Raw genomic sequence first — 17,804 nt, 5'->3', positions numbered from 1 at the left:
TCCTCTTAATTCGACTAAATTTTTAGACACCCAGCCCGATTAGCAGAGTGGAAGCCAAACACACAGCCGTAAACAAACATACAACTGACCATACAAAGCTGCCCTTCACACAATCATCGAGACAAGCAGCTGCACTAGAAGTAAAGAAAAGCTAAAAATAATGCACCTTCTATAGTTACTGCAAGGCAGCAGCATAATCAACCAAAAATGCATTGTGAGAGCATGAAAGAAGAGGTTCTCAAATTCTTTACATGTTTTAAAGGCATGTTCTAATTTGCTTTTGTTTCTGCAACCTTTGCAATTTCTTGGCAGCATTAAAAAAAAAGAAAAGGAAGCCGCAAGACCGCGACAAAGTTTCTTAGAAAAGCATTCCATTGTACCATAAACTGTGCGCACCTCTCCGGTAGAATATAGGCCAAGCCTCTGCACTTGGCACATGAAACAAGTATCTGTTTCATGCAAATGCACAAGTAGGTAGTACGAAGGCCAAGCACTCTTACAAATATGTGAAACAAAGCAAACAAAAAGAGATGGGGACTCGGGTGATTAACAGAAAGAGGGAACACAAACCTCCATCATCTGCTTTGTCTCTCCTTTCAAGGTGACTTTCCTCAAGACTGCCTTGTATGCACCGGACTGGGAGAATGCCCTCAGGACTCTGTCAAAAGGGAAGCCAGAGATGGTAACACAGAACCATTTCATTTTTTACAGGGACTCAGCTACTTGAGTTGAATACTTTCCTCACTGGCATTTGATGGGGAACGGGGAGAGGTACAGAGTGAGGGCAATATGAAACATCAAGAGTAATATGATACGAGAGTATGATATGAGTGTAATATGATATGAGAGTAATATGATACATCAAGAGTAATATGATACGATATGAGAGTATGATATGAGAGTAATATGACATGAGAGTAATATGCTACATCAAGAGCAGAAGTTGCCTTTCAGAGTAGTGCACCATCACTAACTGCTAGTGTGCCTCTTGTGAAAAAAATGCGCGACAACATAAACATGCAAGGTTTCAATGCCTAGTCCGCCTGGGAACAACAGCAGTTCTGCAGCTTAACACAACATATAAGAATTGTAATATTCCTTGTTATACTGTTATAGTTTCTGTCCAACTTGAGCAGGGAAGAGATTGAAACCCGTTACTAGAAGGACATTACCATCTACTCACCCATCTACTCACGCGGCTTTTGATCCCACCCATCATTTCACACCCTGTAGGCCATCCCTCAGTTAGTGAGGTCACCATGATGGCGCACAGTGGTGTAGCAGTACAAGGGAACCCCTCCCTAGAAAGCCAGATGTACAACACATTCTAAGACTACCTACATCCCCATTGAATTTCACACGAAAAATGGCCTCAAAATCGTGCTTTGGCCACCAAAAAAGGTACAGGACCAGGAAAAGGAAAGGACCAGGGAAGGTACAGAAACAGGAAAAGGACCAGGACAAAGCAGTGGTCCAGGGGCACTTGCATACATATCGTTGCATGGCGAACATATTAGATGAGGGTGAAGTGTTGTACTGACAAAGCGTCCATGAGAGCTTAAGCAAGGCTACACAATGCACTTCTTTTTTTATCTGCACTAGTGAAGCACAGTGCCCAGTTGCCCACTTCTTTGTCTTCTTTTTGCGACAAGTATGGTGCAGTGCTACCCCTCGTTCATCCTTCTTGTGTACGAACATGCATGCACCCTCAGTATGAGTGTCGCATCATGCCGGCCGTCCTGTGTGGCAGCAGTCTGTCTTTATTTCTACTTAACCGCCCAAGCTGCTTCCGCTTACCAACCAGCCAAAGTCACTGTTAATTAGCAATAGTGAATCGGGCTAGTTAGTGAACAGAAGCGGCTTGCCGGTTGGGCAAAAATCAGGACAGACTGCTCCCACGCAGGACGTCCGCCATGATGCGACGCTCGTTAGACCCTTCCCCCACGCCGAGAACCCACTCGGAGGAGCAGTCCTGCGGGTGCCCGATGGCCTGGAAGTTGAGCCGGTGGCCCCCTCCGGCCCCCTGGGGGGCCTCGACAATGTGGCCCAGGTGGTGCCGGGAGAAGAGCGCCTGCTCCCCGCGCTCCACGTCGGCCACCTGCCACACCGTGTGCAGGGACAGCGACTGCCCGTCCGCGGCCAGCTGCACAAAGGCCTCCCGCGCCGAGGGAACCCGCGCGATCTCCCGGTACAGGCTCACGATGTTGTTCACCTGCAGGAGTCGGGCATCGGACAGCAACCTTGTGGAGACACTCTTTGAGGCCTTTCAAATACAACAAGCATCGATTCTGCTCACTGAACCATCTCCTAACAGGCCCCAAGAGGGCACATGCCACCTCACGACAATCACACTACCACCATCATCATCATCAAGTGCAAGTACAGCCGCGGGGCAGTACAGTGGTGTTTCACACTTCGCAGTTGTCAGGCTGAGTGGTTATTTGCTGGGAGGGAAGAGAGGTTCAAGCTGACACAATTTTATGGAGAGTAGGCTCAGACACTTGAGAAGAACTTTCTGCCTTGTGCTGCACGCACCAAGCCTGCTCAAATGACTAAAACTTTGACACATTGCGGGGGTGGAGAGGGGTGGCCACATGGCAGTCTATGAGTACCATCTTATCACACCACCATTTTGTCTCTTGATTAAAGTGTTCTGCCCAATCCACTTCGTTTGGTGCCAGGTGAGCCATGCAATCAGAAAAATGATAATTGGTTGCTTCCAGGACTCATAACAACATATTTGCATGTGTTTATTTCACACGTTACCACAAAATACGTATTGTGTAAACTTTCAGCCACGTTTACCTTTTGCATATGGCTTTCCGTTTTACGTGCACCAGCCTTTCACAACTAAAGTGAAAACATTTGATAGTAGCAATGAATGCAGTGTAGACTGCTTAAACATATGTTATGGGAGTGTGAAAGTCCACATGATAAGCAGTACTGCCTAGCAATTAAAATGTGCACAAATCACGCCACATGTGCAACCTACATTTCAAGCATGTTTATTTACCTTCACACAAATGAATGCCACTTAAAAACCTGGGTACAGCATTTATGTTGTGTCTTTCTTGGACATTATTTGCTGCTGCTTGCTTTTTCAAGATGCTGCTTGAGGACTTGTTAGTGATCGCCTGATAAACGTGCCAAAAAGCTCTTCCGCATCTGCTATACCCACAAGATGTGTTTGTTAATAACAGACAAACTTTTAGAGCTGCAAGACAGTTAATGCTTCTAAAACACCTTCAAGCATTCAGCACAGTCAACTACACTGCAAAAAAAAAAAAAGATGTTTACTAGAATAAACCAATTGCGTTTTCAGATGTGCCACACAATTACTGTTTTGAAGCACATGTTTGGTGCACAAGCTAGTAATCCATCGCTCGCTTCATCGCTCACCTTTTGGCTCATGGCAACTGCAATGTTTCTGTTCGACTGACTAAAACTGTTTTTGAGTCTGTGCACTGTCGCAGCATTCCAGCTGCATGAGTACCCCAACCTCCAATCCCACCTGCGTGCAACAGCTGCATCGAACTGGGTGCAGGCTGATTCATCACATGGCATTTCCTCACAGGCTGTTTTCTGACAGTCTGTTTAATCACATAGGTAAGTTCATCCCACAGTCGGAAAAAAAAAATAGTTTTTTTTTCTTTTTGTAAGCGAGAACATGGCTTTTGGTGAGCCACAATGAACGCGTCATCTCATTAGACTAACATTCCAATGGTTCCACTGAAATGGCATGAAGGATTAATCAATGTTTAATTATTTCTTATCAACTAATGCCTAATTAATGATAATGCAAAACTGGCTCGTCATAACTGCAAAAAAATTCCTGTAAGTCAGAATTCTGGCTTTATACAGCACTTGTTAACCTTGATAGAGTGCAGGAACATATGTTGTGCAAAATTGAGACTAAAATCATACCCCCAAAACAACTCCCTTATACCATACACACCTGTCTCGCTGAAGGAAACTCAAAATTCCTTCATACGGGCAAATGAGAATGATTTTCGGGTAACATCATGTGATTGCTGTTGGCCACTTTGATAGGTGTTTATCTGTCCTTAGTCATCAGCCCAAAGCAGAAAAAAAAAAGAGAAAAAAAAGAAGGCTGACAGCACCTAAGCAATCGTAATGAGTTGTGCTACAGAAGCAATAACGTCACTGAATGCCGCAAAGTGCTTCATCGAGTGGGTATGTTGATGTCACAGCTGTAGGGACTCTGTAAATCAGCTGTGAGCCTCTGACAGCAGCAGTCATTATCACTGGCCAATCCCACTGAGTAGTTATGCGAGATTTTTACTTCATTGTGTTGACATTGCACCGAGGCAAGCGCCACAGGGGCTCTACAAAAAGAGCTCCTCCCGGGTTTCCCCCTCTACCCCCCTTTCTGAATAAAAGAGAGTTTTAGCATAGCAGCTAACACTACGACGGCAAGTGCCGGGACCCTACTGGGCAGGCGTGCATTCCTTCTGCGAGGACGGTCGCCTATGTGCCTTGCCGAGCCCGTGCATTCGTTCCGCTGAGGGCCAACCTCCTCGCCCTCCTTGCACACGCATGCACAATCGGGTCCCGGTAACCTGCTGCCGTAGCGCTAGTGTACTCTAGCCGCAATGCTAAAACTCTCAAAAGTTTATGGCGATGATGTTGCAGTGAAATGACAACTGGTAAATTGGCCGTGAGCTTCTGACAAGAGCTGTCATTGTCACTGGCCAGTCAAATTGTGTGCATGAGTGAGAGCTGTCAGCTGTACGTGGCCATATGAGAATTGAAGCTTCTGACGAGAGCTGCCACAGTCATTGGCCAATCCACCTGAGTGGATATATTGTTATGCCTATATTCAGCCTTAAAGGAGCACTGACACGAAAATTTTATGTTACACTTTTATTGCTTTTATCGATGCTTAATGGTCTGGCCAACCTGAAACAGCACTTCAAATACTTCAGCAGGCGATAGTTAATTACATTCAACGGCCTGAAAATCGTTTGTTTCAAATTCCCGTGCTTTCATCTCGAACGGCGCATATGACAGACTCCCTGCCTGACCTCACCGCTTTGTGCGGACGTCACCGGCGCCCGCTTGAGAAGGTGTTGCGCCCGCTCGTCACTCATGAGGCTGCGCGTGTGAAGTGACGTCATGAGTTTTTGACAAGCGCTGTCGCGTCACTTTTTTTTCCTCTCCTGGAGTGATGTCACACTGATGTCCATTTGCTGAGTGCCGCTCCGCGCGCTGCTCCGTCGGCGCGATAAATGAGATCCAATTGAACTATGTTCTTCGTGTCGCAGGCTGCTCATATTTCAGCCAGGGTATTCTGTTGAGTGAAGGAAGCGAACTGTGCAATAATATTAACGCCGAAAATTGGTGTCAGTGCTCCTTATTTGCGCGATTGGTTACTTTTTAACGTTGAGCCGAATGATGTGCCAAGCAACGTCAAACTGCGTACGTTGAGTGTATTGACTGCTGACATTTTTCCAGATCGAAGGCTACAATGCATTCACCAGGTCAGCTTCTGCAATGCCATTGTGGTATAGGCGATGTGTTCTTAACTCGCATCTCAGAAAGCTTGGGTATGGTTCCCATCCAGCCACAAATTTTCCTAATTTTTTTTTTTTCAACTCAATCACGTTACTCTTACTCTCTTTGAAAAGTTGGCCATTTTAAGAGACGTTTTGCTGCTAAAGACACTGAGTTTTCTGCTCAATGGGCCACTTAATGCTTTTGCATTAAAAAAAAAAAAAGAGGCATTTTAGGCTCGAACCATGTGACCACTGTTGATTAGTTTTTCAATAGTCTCACACAATATTCTTTCGACACTCACATATGTTGCTCGAGGACACACAAGCTATCCGGAATATTCAGGAAGGAGACGCGGGGGAGTTAATTCTGTCACTTTTTAAAGGGACCCTGCAACACTTACCATTGACTATTCGGAATGTATTTTCGGGTAAAATCTATTGTCCCAGCAATCTTCTCCCGCAAGAATTATGAAAATCAGTCCACTATCACCGAAACTACGCGCGATGAGAAATCGCACATAATTGTTCCCTCTCAACTCGACCGCGGACAACGCAACGAAAGCTGTGCGCTCTCCCCCGGAGAGGGGCAGCATTCTGTTCAGCGGCCTTCGATTTATCACAGGCCGAGGAGTTTTCTCCTTTTCTCCGCAACATGGAGGGGTCTATTTCCGGTCTGGTGCTACAAAAAAGCAGGCATGGCTGCCTGCTCGCAAGCAAGCGCTCAGGCTGGTAGGGCGTTTTTGAAGCAATAAACATTTTTCGTCGAGTAGTCTCGTTGAAAGGAAAGTATTGAGTCCATCACTCAAACTCCGTGCGCACTCAAAACAAAAGAAACACCAAAAGTATGCGTACAGGTTCAGACATACAGGAGGTTAGTACACAGCGCCGACGACGGCGGATCGTCACAGGAAATGCGAGAAATAAGCCACAAAGTTTACCAGCGATAGCCAATAGAACGGCCATGACGTCGTTTAGGCTATGTGAGGGGTGCATAATGCGGAGAGTGAAGAGAGCGCGGTTTGTTTTTCCGCGTCTTTCACAGTGATTTGCGTGCTTACCGCTTCACGTGCACATGTAATGCTTGGCTCAAATATTCCTGGCAGTGTAATCTAAACATTGTGCAGGTTTACTTGCACTGCACAAAGAGTGTTGCAGGGTCCCTTTAAAGCAAGCATTAAATTAAGGCAGATCACCAGCTTTTTCTGCTATCTTCCCTGCCTTGCTTCGGTCTGTTGTAGGATCCAACTCACTTCACTCCCTTTTTATTAAGCCCGACACACAAAAAATCAAGCCACCAGGTATGCTTTGCAACGAACGCACAATGTAATACATAATCCTGATAGAGTTGTTCCTTTTTTAAACTCTATGACCTTTGACCACCAAAACCCTGTTATCAGTCGTTGATATGCAACAGTCAATTGGTTGCTTGTAGTGTTTTCTAAGTGTCTTTTAAATTTCCCTCTAAGGCTGTAATGAAAGCCTAACACATTTTAAAAAAAAATAAAAAAAAAATGCCCCGCGGAAATCTCGCTAGAGTCGGTTATAAGACTAGTTCGCTGTTCGAAGCTTTGAATGTAATTAAACCCATAATGCAATTAACAGATGCACAAGCCAATTAGTAGTAGATAAATTTTTGACCCACACTTTAACGCGACATCATGCCAATCAGAGGGAAGTCCAGGAACATCACCTAGGACAAGTTTGGTACGCTGACGAGAAGCACTCTTAACTTTCGCGTCATAAGTTCAATACGATAATCATGACACGACAGCTAGAAACGCACGCCTGCAAAAACACTACTAGGTGTGGCTCGCTGCTTCACAAATGGTCTTTAACCTCACACAACACGCACAACGCTTTCTACTTACACCCATCGTTCCGAGGTGAGCTTTCTCGGTGGTCGCTGCTCTCGGTCGGGAACCCATGCTGATAAAACGATAAAACTCTATTATGGGGAGGAGAGCGGCCTCGCCTGTTCCCGCTTGCACGACAAGGAGTTATTCTAGCGCGCAGGAGGTAACAAAAAGAGGCGCCGCGCACAGCACGTGACGGCGCACCCGACGAAGCGCTGCCCGGTCAAAGTTTGGTTTAGCCGCGCGCGCGTTCCCCTAGCTGGGCCTCAACGGGGTAGCAGTCCTGGGACGGTATTCTCGTGTTTAATCCGTTTTGTGTACGTTTCAAAAATGTCCGTTTTGAGCAGGCCCTGATTGAATAAAAGCATGTGACGCTGGTGTCGCCATGCAAGCACGGCGGAGCTATGAGCGGCGGCTTCTCGGAGCAGATGATAAGGAGCAGACGATTTTCCGTCGCCTTGTTGTTGGTTCGCTGGCCGAACAATAAACGAATAAAAGATAGTAATACGTTTAGGCGTTTAAAATGTGTTTACAAGAACAGTAGCGCAAAATTCAATCCAAAGCACACTCTACTACAACTGGAAGTTCGTCACAATAAACCGGACGAAAAACGGATCGCGTCTCGGACAGTCCGCGGACGAACCGGGACTGACCACGGCCGGGCTGGAGGAGCGGCGGGCGCGCGTGCGCGCTCGCCGCTGCTCCAGTCCGGCCGTGGACTGACAATCGACGAGACCCGCTACCGGCCAACGGTACTAGAACAAACTTTTCTACCGGCTCCATCATGGGTGCCTGTTTTCATAGGGTTTCATACTAAACTTAATGGTTGTTGTGACGCGCGGTCAACAGGTGCCTCGGAAAACTGAGGATCGCAACACGCGCGCGAGCAAGTTTTCTTCCATTCTTCCATGCAAGGCGGATGACGTAGCAACGTAACGGGTGATACTCGCTCTTTTTTTTTTTTTTTTGCCTGCTCAGAGCAGTTCCAAGCAGTCCAAAACTGCTCCCCTCATAGACATGAGCAAATAAAATACGGAGCTGCTTGGAGCTGCTCAGAGCTGCTCTAAGCAGGTATGTGGCGCAAATGGTGACCAGCTGAAGCTGGCGGTCACCAGGGACACGGGCTGCCGCTTGCGCCATGCATGTGCGATGCTCCATAGATAAAGAAAATTAAGATGACACTCTTCGAAGCAGCATCGGCCAATATGTACTGTACCTCGTCGCGGGTAGCATTATCGGCTTTTAATCCCATACCGCGACGTAGTACAAAAAAATAATGGTAATATTTGGGGAGAGGAGGGCTAGTGCTAGTCATATCGAGGAACGAGAGCTCGCGGTGGTAACCTAGCTATTAATTACTTTACTAACGCTGATTTTTGGGATTCCGACCGCCTTATTTACGGACAATTTTCATCCTCGCCCCTTCCGTGGCCTGCAATGTAATAACTGCAAAAAATTTCTGCCAAGTTTGCAATTTCAGAAAGCAGCAGAATACTGAATGGCAGTTACAATTTTCCTCGAAGTCTACGCCTTCAGAACGAGCGTTTGGATGCCTTCCTGTGCCACATTCGTTATTCTTTTGATGTTAGCAACACTGCACACTGACACACTCCTTCAGCAAAGTGTGGAGCTTTTAGCAGGAAGGACCACCACAGAGAGGAGCGCGCCGCGAGCCGACCTGCAAGAAGGTGCCATATTCGTGGACGCCGCCGTCGATGCGACCACCAACCGCGTTACCAGGGCCGTACCCAGAGGGGGGGTTTGGGGGTTCAAACCCCTCCCGAAATCTTTTCCAGGCAGCACATAAACAATACTTACTGTTGCTTTCAGCACAACTACCCCCTTCCCAAAATTTGTAACCCCCTCCGAAAAAAAATTCTGGGTACGGCCCTGCGCGTTACCATTGCTTGTGCAGATGGGCCAGCACGGGCGAGGCGGACGTTTCAGTTTGACACCACGCCTAGCACAGTGCGATGCGAGCTGGAGGCGGTACTACTGGCGGCGAACCACATCGAAGAGCGCTACCAGGTGGGGGATCGAGCACCGGGGCCGAGAATTTACCATACAGCAGAGAGGCGGTGGCAAGACTCCGTGGCACCCCAGTCATCGGATCCACAAGCCACCTCATCAAGACGATTGCGAAGAGGCTTCACACAACGAAATCCATTACCGTTCGGGTGGACTGGGTGCCGGGACACGCGGGTGGCATCGGGAACGAGGCCACCCACACGTGGGCGAGCGACGAAGCAAGTGTCCGCTCCGAGCCATTACACCCTGTTCCCCCAGCACGGAACGACCCAGACCCTGCGGACGACAAAGCCGCTGCCAAGCAAGAGAGCAGGGCGAAGCTCCGCGCCGCTACACCCCATGACCCACGACCACTGCCAGGAGGCGTTCCCAGATGGGCTCAAATTCTGCTACGCAAAATAAGAGCAGGGGCTGCTCTTACGGAGGACCTGCTCTCGCAAAGTGGCAGGCATACGTTCCCCGATGCTCACGACACCTGAGAGAACCCCTTGAGAACTCCAGGGAGACTACCATCGTGACCTGCTCCTCGTGTCACGCGCCAACAAGGCCCACAATGCAGCACATGCTGTGGGAGTGCTCGGGGCTCGTGGCGGAGAGAAGAGCCCATCTTCCGCCGTACATCAAGACCCTCCAGGGGCTGTATTCTCGAGTTTTGTCCCTTTTGAGTCCCTTTCAAAAGTGTCCCTTTTGGCGAGCCCTGATTGGCTAAAAGCAAACAACCGGAAGTGACGTAACGCAAGCGCGGCAAACCTACTGGCAATGCCCACTGCTTAACCGGAAGTACGTCACGATGAAAGGGACGCAAAAGGGACGTTTTCAAAAGGGACAGTTACGAGAATACCGCCCCAGGAGTGGGCATCGCCTCCTTTGGGCCGGGCTCACCCAAGAGAGACCGTTATGTCCCTGTGGACTTTCGCTTGTACCATGGGGATACACAAGAGAATGTAGACGCTCTCACCTTCTTTACCGCCTTCCCCATCCCTCACTAGACCTTGAGTCTCCCCTTCCGAATAAAGAATTATAATAATAATAATAATGCAAACATAAACTCTCGTCACCACCGAGAATATATCTGATAAAAGCGAGAGTTTTTTACAATCAGTAATTCTAAAAAAACCCTGCTAATAACATGCTAACACTTGCGTGGCACTGACAAAAAAGAAGGGTGATTTCATTAATTTACCACGGTCAATCGTTTGCTCTGCAAGGTCTAATTCCTTGTGTTTGGAAACTTACCCAGGGACAAATGTTCTTAACTACGTGCGCGCACAAAGGAAAACAATGCCCACAAGATAGCAGTAACTTTTTCTGCTTCAGTAACGTTTAACGTGCAGCTCCCGCTGTAGAAGGAAGTGAGAGGAAGACAGGAGAGTAGAGCGGTGCGACTCACGTCGAGCGACTCGATGCCCTGTAGCCGGAGCACAGTGGACATGCGCTTTCGCGGCAGCTGCCCCTGCATGGCCTTCTGGTGCTTGCGCGAGGTCGAGTGGGACCGGATGTCGCTCAGCTTGGCCGTGAAGGTGATCTTGCAGTTCTTGCAGAACGCTATGCAGGCATTCTCCGCCACGGGCGCCAACCACCCTGCAACAGTAAAGGGGGGGAGAACCAAAGCACAGCTCCTTAGGTATTACCAACCACCTTGTTCATCGGGGCTCTTATATCATACGATGATATGCTCCTCATTCTGCTGGATATAACACATCACTGCCCCTCACGAGAAGAGGGGCTGCGATGCAACCCACAATTAGTCAGACGTCGCTACGAGTGTTCCTAATATTCAAATGATTTGTACAACAAAGCAAGCCCTACGGCCTGGTCGGATTCCTACATTTTCTATGCATCGTGAACGCCACTATGGGAAAGACCACTACAGCGATTTTGCCTTAACGAGCAGTCTACACTAGCTTAATTGTTGTACACTTGCACTGTGCTCGTTCGTGCTGCAACACCTTGGACTTACAATGAGTGCAGGCAGTTGATGAGACGATGAATATCATCAGTGTTGTGCAGGGCAGCCAGAAAAAAAATAGAATGTGGAAGATGAGGACGGAAGATGAGAACGATGCCGACGTTCGTTAAGGGCAAAAAAGAGATACAAGGGCAAGCAGAGAAGCGTGAAACCGAACCATCAGGAAAGCAGATTTGTGCAGCCACCTTCGAGGCTGTTGATGCCAAAGTCTACACATGGCTCACAGACATATGTGCCAGGAATTATTTCTGCCGGCAGGTCGCTGCTGTGCAAGAAGGCCAAACAGCTTGCCTTCACAGCTGCAATCGATGAAACGTCTGACTTGGAAACTTCAAACGAGCTCATGGCATCACTTTCAAGGCAATAGCTGGCGACAAGGCGAACGCGCTGCATGATCTCGCCGACAATTGGAACAAGTCCAAACTGCTGAGGCTGGTGCTTATACTGTTTATATTTTATTCAATTATTTTTTCTTCGTTTTTCTTGGCAAGTTGCTGCCTCAAACAACTCTATGCTAGAAAACAGATCAAGGCATGAAAAAGTTGAAGCAATGCGCGACAGTGCCGCTCTGTTGCAATGCACCAGGAACTAAAAAAAGCTGAAGCCACTAGTGATTGAAAGGTCAGAAAAACTGTGATGTTTTAAAGGCATATGCACCTTTCCAGCAGATTACGTTACAAAAAAAAAGCCTTGATGGCAGCAGGATTGTTCCACTACTGGCTCTTCTGATCGATAACAGTGTCACACACAACAAGATCCTCGTGCTGAATCGTGTAGAAGTAATTTTCCTGCCGCTGGATTGCATGTCAGTGCTGCAACCGTTATTATAAAGTCCATCAAAACCCGCTACTGCACAACAATGCTGCAGCTAATCCTGCTAAACTTCCAGCCTCACACTGAAGCCAGGAACAGCGTTTGCCAGGCCATTTGGATGGTTACCCGTGCATGGTGGAATGTGCCTTCTGACATTTGCTGGCACAGTGCTGGCTTCATTGCAGCTGACAGCGCAGCTGATAAGTGTGCTGATGACCGTCGGTCACCCAGTCCTGCCACAGCCCTGCAGGAATCAACAAACTCGCACACTGCGTGTTGCAATGCAGCATTGGTTTTAATACTCCATGATCATGTCTTAGTGGATGACGAGGTGCTGGTTTGCTCCTACCTGACGACTGATGATATCACAAAGACCATCAAAGCAAAATGAAAGGGACGTCTTAAATATCAGGCAAGCAATGATGAATAAATGGCAGAGAAGCCAAGAGTTGTGACTACCTACAAAGAAGTTGCAGCATTTGACGTGCTGCAGGTTCATCTCTGATCATTCCCTAATTTCCCACCACATTACGCCGTGAACCTCGAAGGCATCAGCCCGGCAATGGTTGCACATTCAGTGAGGCATGCGACTGGGCACAAGAAAATTGTGGACTACTTCTAGCCACTTATTGTTCAATTAGTCGTGAATTAACATTGTTGCTCTCAGTATGCGTACCTGCTTTATTTTGCTCAGTAAAGTGCGCAACGCGTATAACAAAGACTTATCGTGGTCCCTCATTATACAGGCGTTTAACTGTACATAGGGTAAAGTGCACTTCATTCTGCAGTTAGCCAAAAAAAAGCCACGATAATGGCTATGATGATGTCATATCATGTAAGTGTAGACACTTAAAGGCAGCGGAGAGCAAGTGGTGCTGTGGATTAGGAAACAAACTCATGCAGAAAACAATATAGCTGAAAGAGAAGAGGGAGAGAGGTGGATTCGTGTTGCAACACTCTGGTTTCAGATGGTACAAGGCCAACACTTGCTGCTCAACATTTATTAAATGGCGCAGCCTCAATTTTGGCTGCCAGGGTGATGCTACGTGAACGAATATATAACAATTGAGACGAGGAGCTGGCAGCCATATCCAGTCACAAATGCTGACATGCTGTTTACTAGCATATTAAAAACAGTCTGCAGTCAGCCATGTGCGTCAACAAAACCTGTCGGCTTGATTCTGCTTGTAACAACAATCAAGAATAAGAAAAAGGGAACCACTCGTGTTAGAACAGCAACTCTGTCAATAAACATCTCGTTGTTCACTTCCCTCTTCCAATTGTTTTTTAAAGCCATCATGACCCCCTGTTTAAAGTGAAAGCACCCAGTGTATTCACGTTATCTTATCACATGAAAAAAAATTAGCCACATTGACTACAAGCATAAATGAGCTGGTGATGCAAGCCCATGTAATGCCCCAGGAAAGAACAATAAGCAACGTGCTGTTTGACAGGTTGTCGCATTTTAGCTTTGCGAATTCTTTGCTTCGTTCCATTTTAGATTGCTTTTCCTCAAATTACGTCACCGCCTTTACGTCTAGTTTGTATTGCTGTCACTGAGAAATGCTACCGCTTCTTGTAAACATAAATAGGTTTTCTTTTCACACTGGAAGCAGGGATGTCATCAAGCACGCATCTGCACTTTTTTTTTTTTTTAAGAGAACGGGGCAGGAAAACCGCAGTAGCACTTCGGGAAACTGCATGTGCTGTGCAATTTATGCTCGATGGCCGTCCTGACTCTTCTTTACACTCTTAGTATCTCTACAATCCATACACCCCCTTGCTTGCAACGTTCTTTCTTATTTCAAGTTTCCTGTAATTAGGTGCATATGTGCATCAAAGCAAATCACAATTGTGATTTGCTTTGATGCACATCAGTGATGTACAGTCGCCAGCAAAAGTTTGCGGGATGTGCGGCGCGTGGCCGAGCGGCGCAAAACTGCATTGCTGCGCCATCTGAAGCCAGCGAGCGCCGGGTCGAGGCTCAAGGAACTGGCGGGCTAGGCGCGCTTTGCGCATGCCTGTCCTTTATTTGTTACCGGGCATCTGTGTTCACTCGCTTGCCCGTGACATGCTCTTGATATTCGCGGCAGCCGCAGTGGCGCCGCGTGACCATCGCTGTCGTTGTGCTATCACTGGTGCTACAAAATACGCAGCCCGCGGCCGCAGTTTGCGCCGCGCGCAGCATTCAATAAATCTTATCTTCCAAGTGATGTAATGGTCTACGACTAAATTTATTTTACAGGAGCTAATAAAGGCTACCTGTTGGAAACTGCGACCTGGATGTGGTGCTTAGAAAAAAGTCGCGTCGCTAAATTTAATCTTGCGGCAAAGCAAAGTTTCTGGGGAAAGATATAGCTCTCAATGTAATGTAGGTCTCATGTAAACATCATACTGGAATTGGCCGCGAGGACGACCGTTAGAATTACGCCAAATCACATTTACTTGCCATAATTAGTTTTTAGGGAAGCCGTAAACGATGCGGCATTCAATACATGACAGACTAAGGAGGACGTACAGTTACAGAAAACGGCTGTAACTCTTGTTTTCTTGGAACTACCCCAAAGAAAATTTTGTGATAATTAGCCCCTGAGACGACTACAACGATAATTGTGGGTCATCTGACAGTTAATCGGTGCTTAGGGTAAAAATAAAATAAAAGTATTTCCTATTCAACCACCACTGCCTCTTGAAAGATAAGGCCGGGTTCAGACTTTCCGCAACTGTCGTAACTAACTTTAAACAATAATGTCATTTCATGTCTCAATCCACCGAACAGCGTGACATGCCGTCTTTTTACGTGCATGGATCATGATATGGCTTTTGCGTCGATAGTCTGAACATAGCCTAAGATTTATTCAACGTTGCGCGCCGCGCAAACGGCGGCCGCGGGCTGCGTATTTTGTAGCACCAGTGATAGCACAACGACGGCGATGGTCACGCGGCGCCACCGCGGCTGCCGCAAATATCGAAAGCATGTCACGGGCAAGCGAGCGATCAGAGATGCCCGGTAACAAATAAAGGACAGGCATGCGCAAAGCGCGCCTAACACGCCAGTTCCTTGAGCCTCGACCCGGCGCTTGCTGGCTGCAGATGGCGCAGCAATGCAGTTTTGCGCCGCTCCGCCACGCGCTGCACATCCCGCAAACTTTTGCTGGCGACTGTACTCACACCTCCTCAACACACATATCTGCTCGAGTGCAACTTGTTTTGGGCATTTCAATGCATGCAACTTTTGCCCGCTCTGCAGTCACGAGGTCAGTCATAGTGCCTACCATACACTTCTGTTCTCCGAAAACACCTTTCTTTCAGTTGAATGATTTCTTTTTTAATATTAGTAACGCACTATTAGAATAGGCTGAAAGCTATTTTTTTTAAACTAATGGAGCACATTCGTTTTATCAGCAGAACACTGGTACCAACAAGAAAAAATGAAATACGTCCCAACCTGAACATTCATCACTGCCTCAGCGAACGCGTTCGTTATTCTTTCTTCAGCGCTGCCACCTCCCTTGCAAGGTAGTTTATCACTAGTCAAAGCATCAATCGGGGTCTGTTCACAGGCGCGCCGTGCCCGGAAACCTCACCCAGCGCGACACACGATTTTTGTTCCCTAGCCAGCGCTCTTTGGCAAACACGGCGGATCGAATGGTCTCCAGTCACAGCTACAGTCTTCGTGCGTAACTACGGAACTCCTTGACTACTGCCTACACTTTCGTTTTGGCAAACAAACCTCTCGCCGCGTGACACACGGGTTGGAGGACTCAGCCATACAAGCGGTGTGGCCTCCGAGCTGTGATGCGCTTTATTTGGCAACGGATGCGGATACAAAAGGTCACAAGCGCATCGCGACAATAACAGGGCTCGGCTGTCACTGTAACATCTGCGAAAACACCGACGACGCCGGTTTCGAAGCGCATAAACAATCCACCACGTGTTCAGCACGGCGGCTGCCTTGCCACGCAGTGAAGGACAAGACCGGAATCCGCTATAAATGGCGGAGAAATGGGGACCAACTGGAAACAGCACTTTCGGCGTCGCGGCAGCTCGCTAAATGTAGCGGATTCTCGAGACGGGGCGCACAGGGGGCCACAAGGGCGTGCAATGGAGGAAAATGAAAGCGCGACGCGAGCTCTCTTACCTCGGAACGCTGGGCATTCTTCCCATTCCTTGCGGTATCGCTGTTTGTACTTCGGCAGCGTTTTCATTACCCATTTGTCGGCTTCGGGTCTGTCGTTCATGCTTCAAAACTGCAACTGCGCGTCGTCGTTTCACGAACAAGGGTCCCACTGCGTCTAGTCCGCACAAGAGCAGGACGGTGGATTCGTACGTAATGTGACCGTTGTTAGCGTTGTTTTGGCCGTTGAATTTCGGCAGCTGCGGTAAAGGAGAAACAAGGACTTTATTCGTCGCGATTTTGTTGTGTACACGCCGTTAGCCCTTGTTTGGTTCCACTAGTTTCGTAGAAGCGGTTTCGGATGTTCGTGGTAATAATTTTGACTGCCCAAGAAATATTTTGTTTTGCTATCATCGTCAGTTATGCAATATTTTGCGCAAATAAAAAGGGTTGGGCCGTAAAGTTAATACATTTTTATTCAAATATGATAACATTGCGCAGGCGCCGCCGCCGCTGGAGCGCTGTAGTTACCGTGGTTACCAAACTGCGCGGCTTGTACGAATGTAAATTGTGGGACGATCCGAGGCAGACTCGTTTTAAGTGCGCAAGCAAGCTTTGGTTCGTTCATTTGCGGTATTAATAGTGTCAAAAGAGGTGTTGCTTTTCTCTTTAACGCGTGTGTGGGAGACTGACTCGGTGTAGATTCCTGCTCACAAAGCGTTGTTCAATACACCTACCTCTTCGTGTGTGTGATCGCAAAGATGTCTTGTGGTTGACCCGCTTGTGTGTGCGCGCGCGGGTGTGTACGCACGCACGCAAACAAACCAACAGATTGGACTAGACTGGACCGAAAAAAAAAAAAATCCCGAGTCATCTGGGGAGGGGCGAAGCGTGCAATGTGCGCCGGTGTTTTCCTCAGCAGAATCGCTGCTAATGGGCAATGAGAGACAGAAGACGATTTTGTTTCAGCGTATGTACATTCATTATATATAATCAGCAATCGCGCAGCTAATCCCAGTCAATATGCATAATGTATTTCTTTGGTTCTTCTCCCTCGTCCTAATGCTCCTGTTGATTATGAGACTTGTGTTTCCAAGTCGCAGATCGGGCTGAGTTCAGGCCTGGTATACAGCTTTGCTGTAGAAGTCTCGTGTCTTTGAAGCACTGAGAGTTCTAGTGCGAGGCGTTGGAAAATGAGTGTCCTGGTGGGTTCTTTTAGTAGGCGTTATGTTCTAGCACGTGGCGTTGGAAAACGAATTTAGTACTGTGACTAAATGAAATGACGACAATGACAGGAGACGCCGGCAGCCCGAGCCCCTAAGGGGCTTTGCTCTGAAAAAAAAGTTCATTGTAGGTCCTTTTTGCACGAAAGGGCAGCACTCCACCGCGGTTTTGTGCCGTGTGCTGCAGCCAAAGATTTATACACACACCCCCAACAGCCCTTCAGAAGGACTTTGACACCCCCCCCAAATATTCTGCAACCACAAGCACCCCACCCAGGGATTTAT

The 17,804-nt window shown here is 47.7% G+C and overlaps 1 protein-coding gene across 4 annotated transcripts in view; it reads right to left on the bottom strand.

Annotated features, from left to right (window-relative positions):
• LOC144153255 (acylamino-acid-releasing enzyme-like) overlaps positions 1-16,633 on the bottom strand; it is a 37,182-nt gene extending 20,549 nt beyond the window's left edge. The window contains exons 1-4 of one of the 4 annotated variants that reach the window (XM_077684904.1): positions 16,321-16,633; positions 10,788-10,978; positions 1,959-2,212; positions 571-658 (exon numbers count right to left, since the gene is read on the bottom strand). In XM_077684904.1, the coding sequence (XP_077541030.1) occupies positions 571-658; positions 1,959-2,212; positions 10,788-10,978; positions 16,321-16,420 (633 nt within the window). In that variant the 5' untranslated portion in view covers positions 16,421-16,633. Of the gene's footprint in view, positions 1-570; positions 659-1,958; positions 2,213-3,399; positions 3,516-7,384; positions 7,595-10,787; positions 10,979-15,627; positions 16,145-16,320 lie in introns of those variants that run through there. The other 3 variants (XM_077684906.1, XM_077684907.1, XM_077684905.1) reach the window with 3 other exon arrangements.
• Positions 16,634-17,804: the final 1,171 nt, after the last annotated feature.

Source organism: Haemaphysalis longicornis, unplaced genomic scaffold (genome assembly GCF_048455015.1).
Source record: "Haemaphysalis longicornis isolate Haplotype H1 unplaced genomic scaffold, Haemaphysalis longicornis Haplotype H1 scaffold_9, whole genome shotgun sequence".
NCBI classification, from domain to species: Eukaryota; Metazoa; Arthropoda; class Arachnida; order Ixodida; family Ixodidae; genus Haemaphysalis; species Haemaphysalis longicornis.
This window is presented reverse-complemented; position numbering and strand designations above follow the sequence as displayed.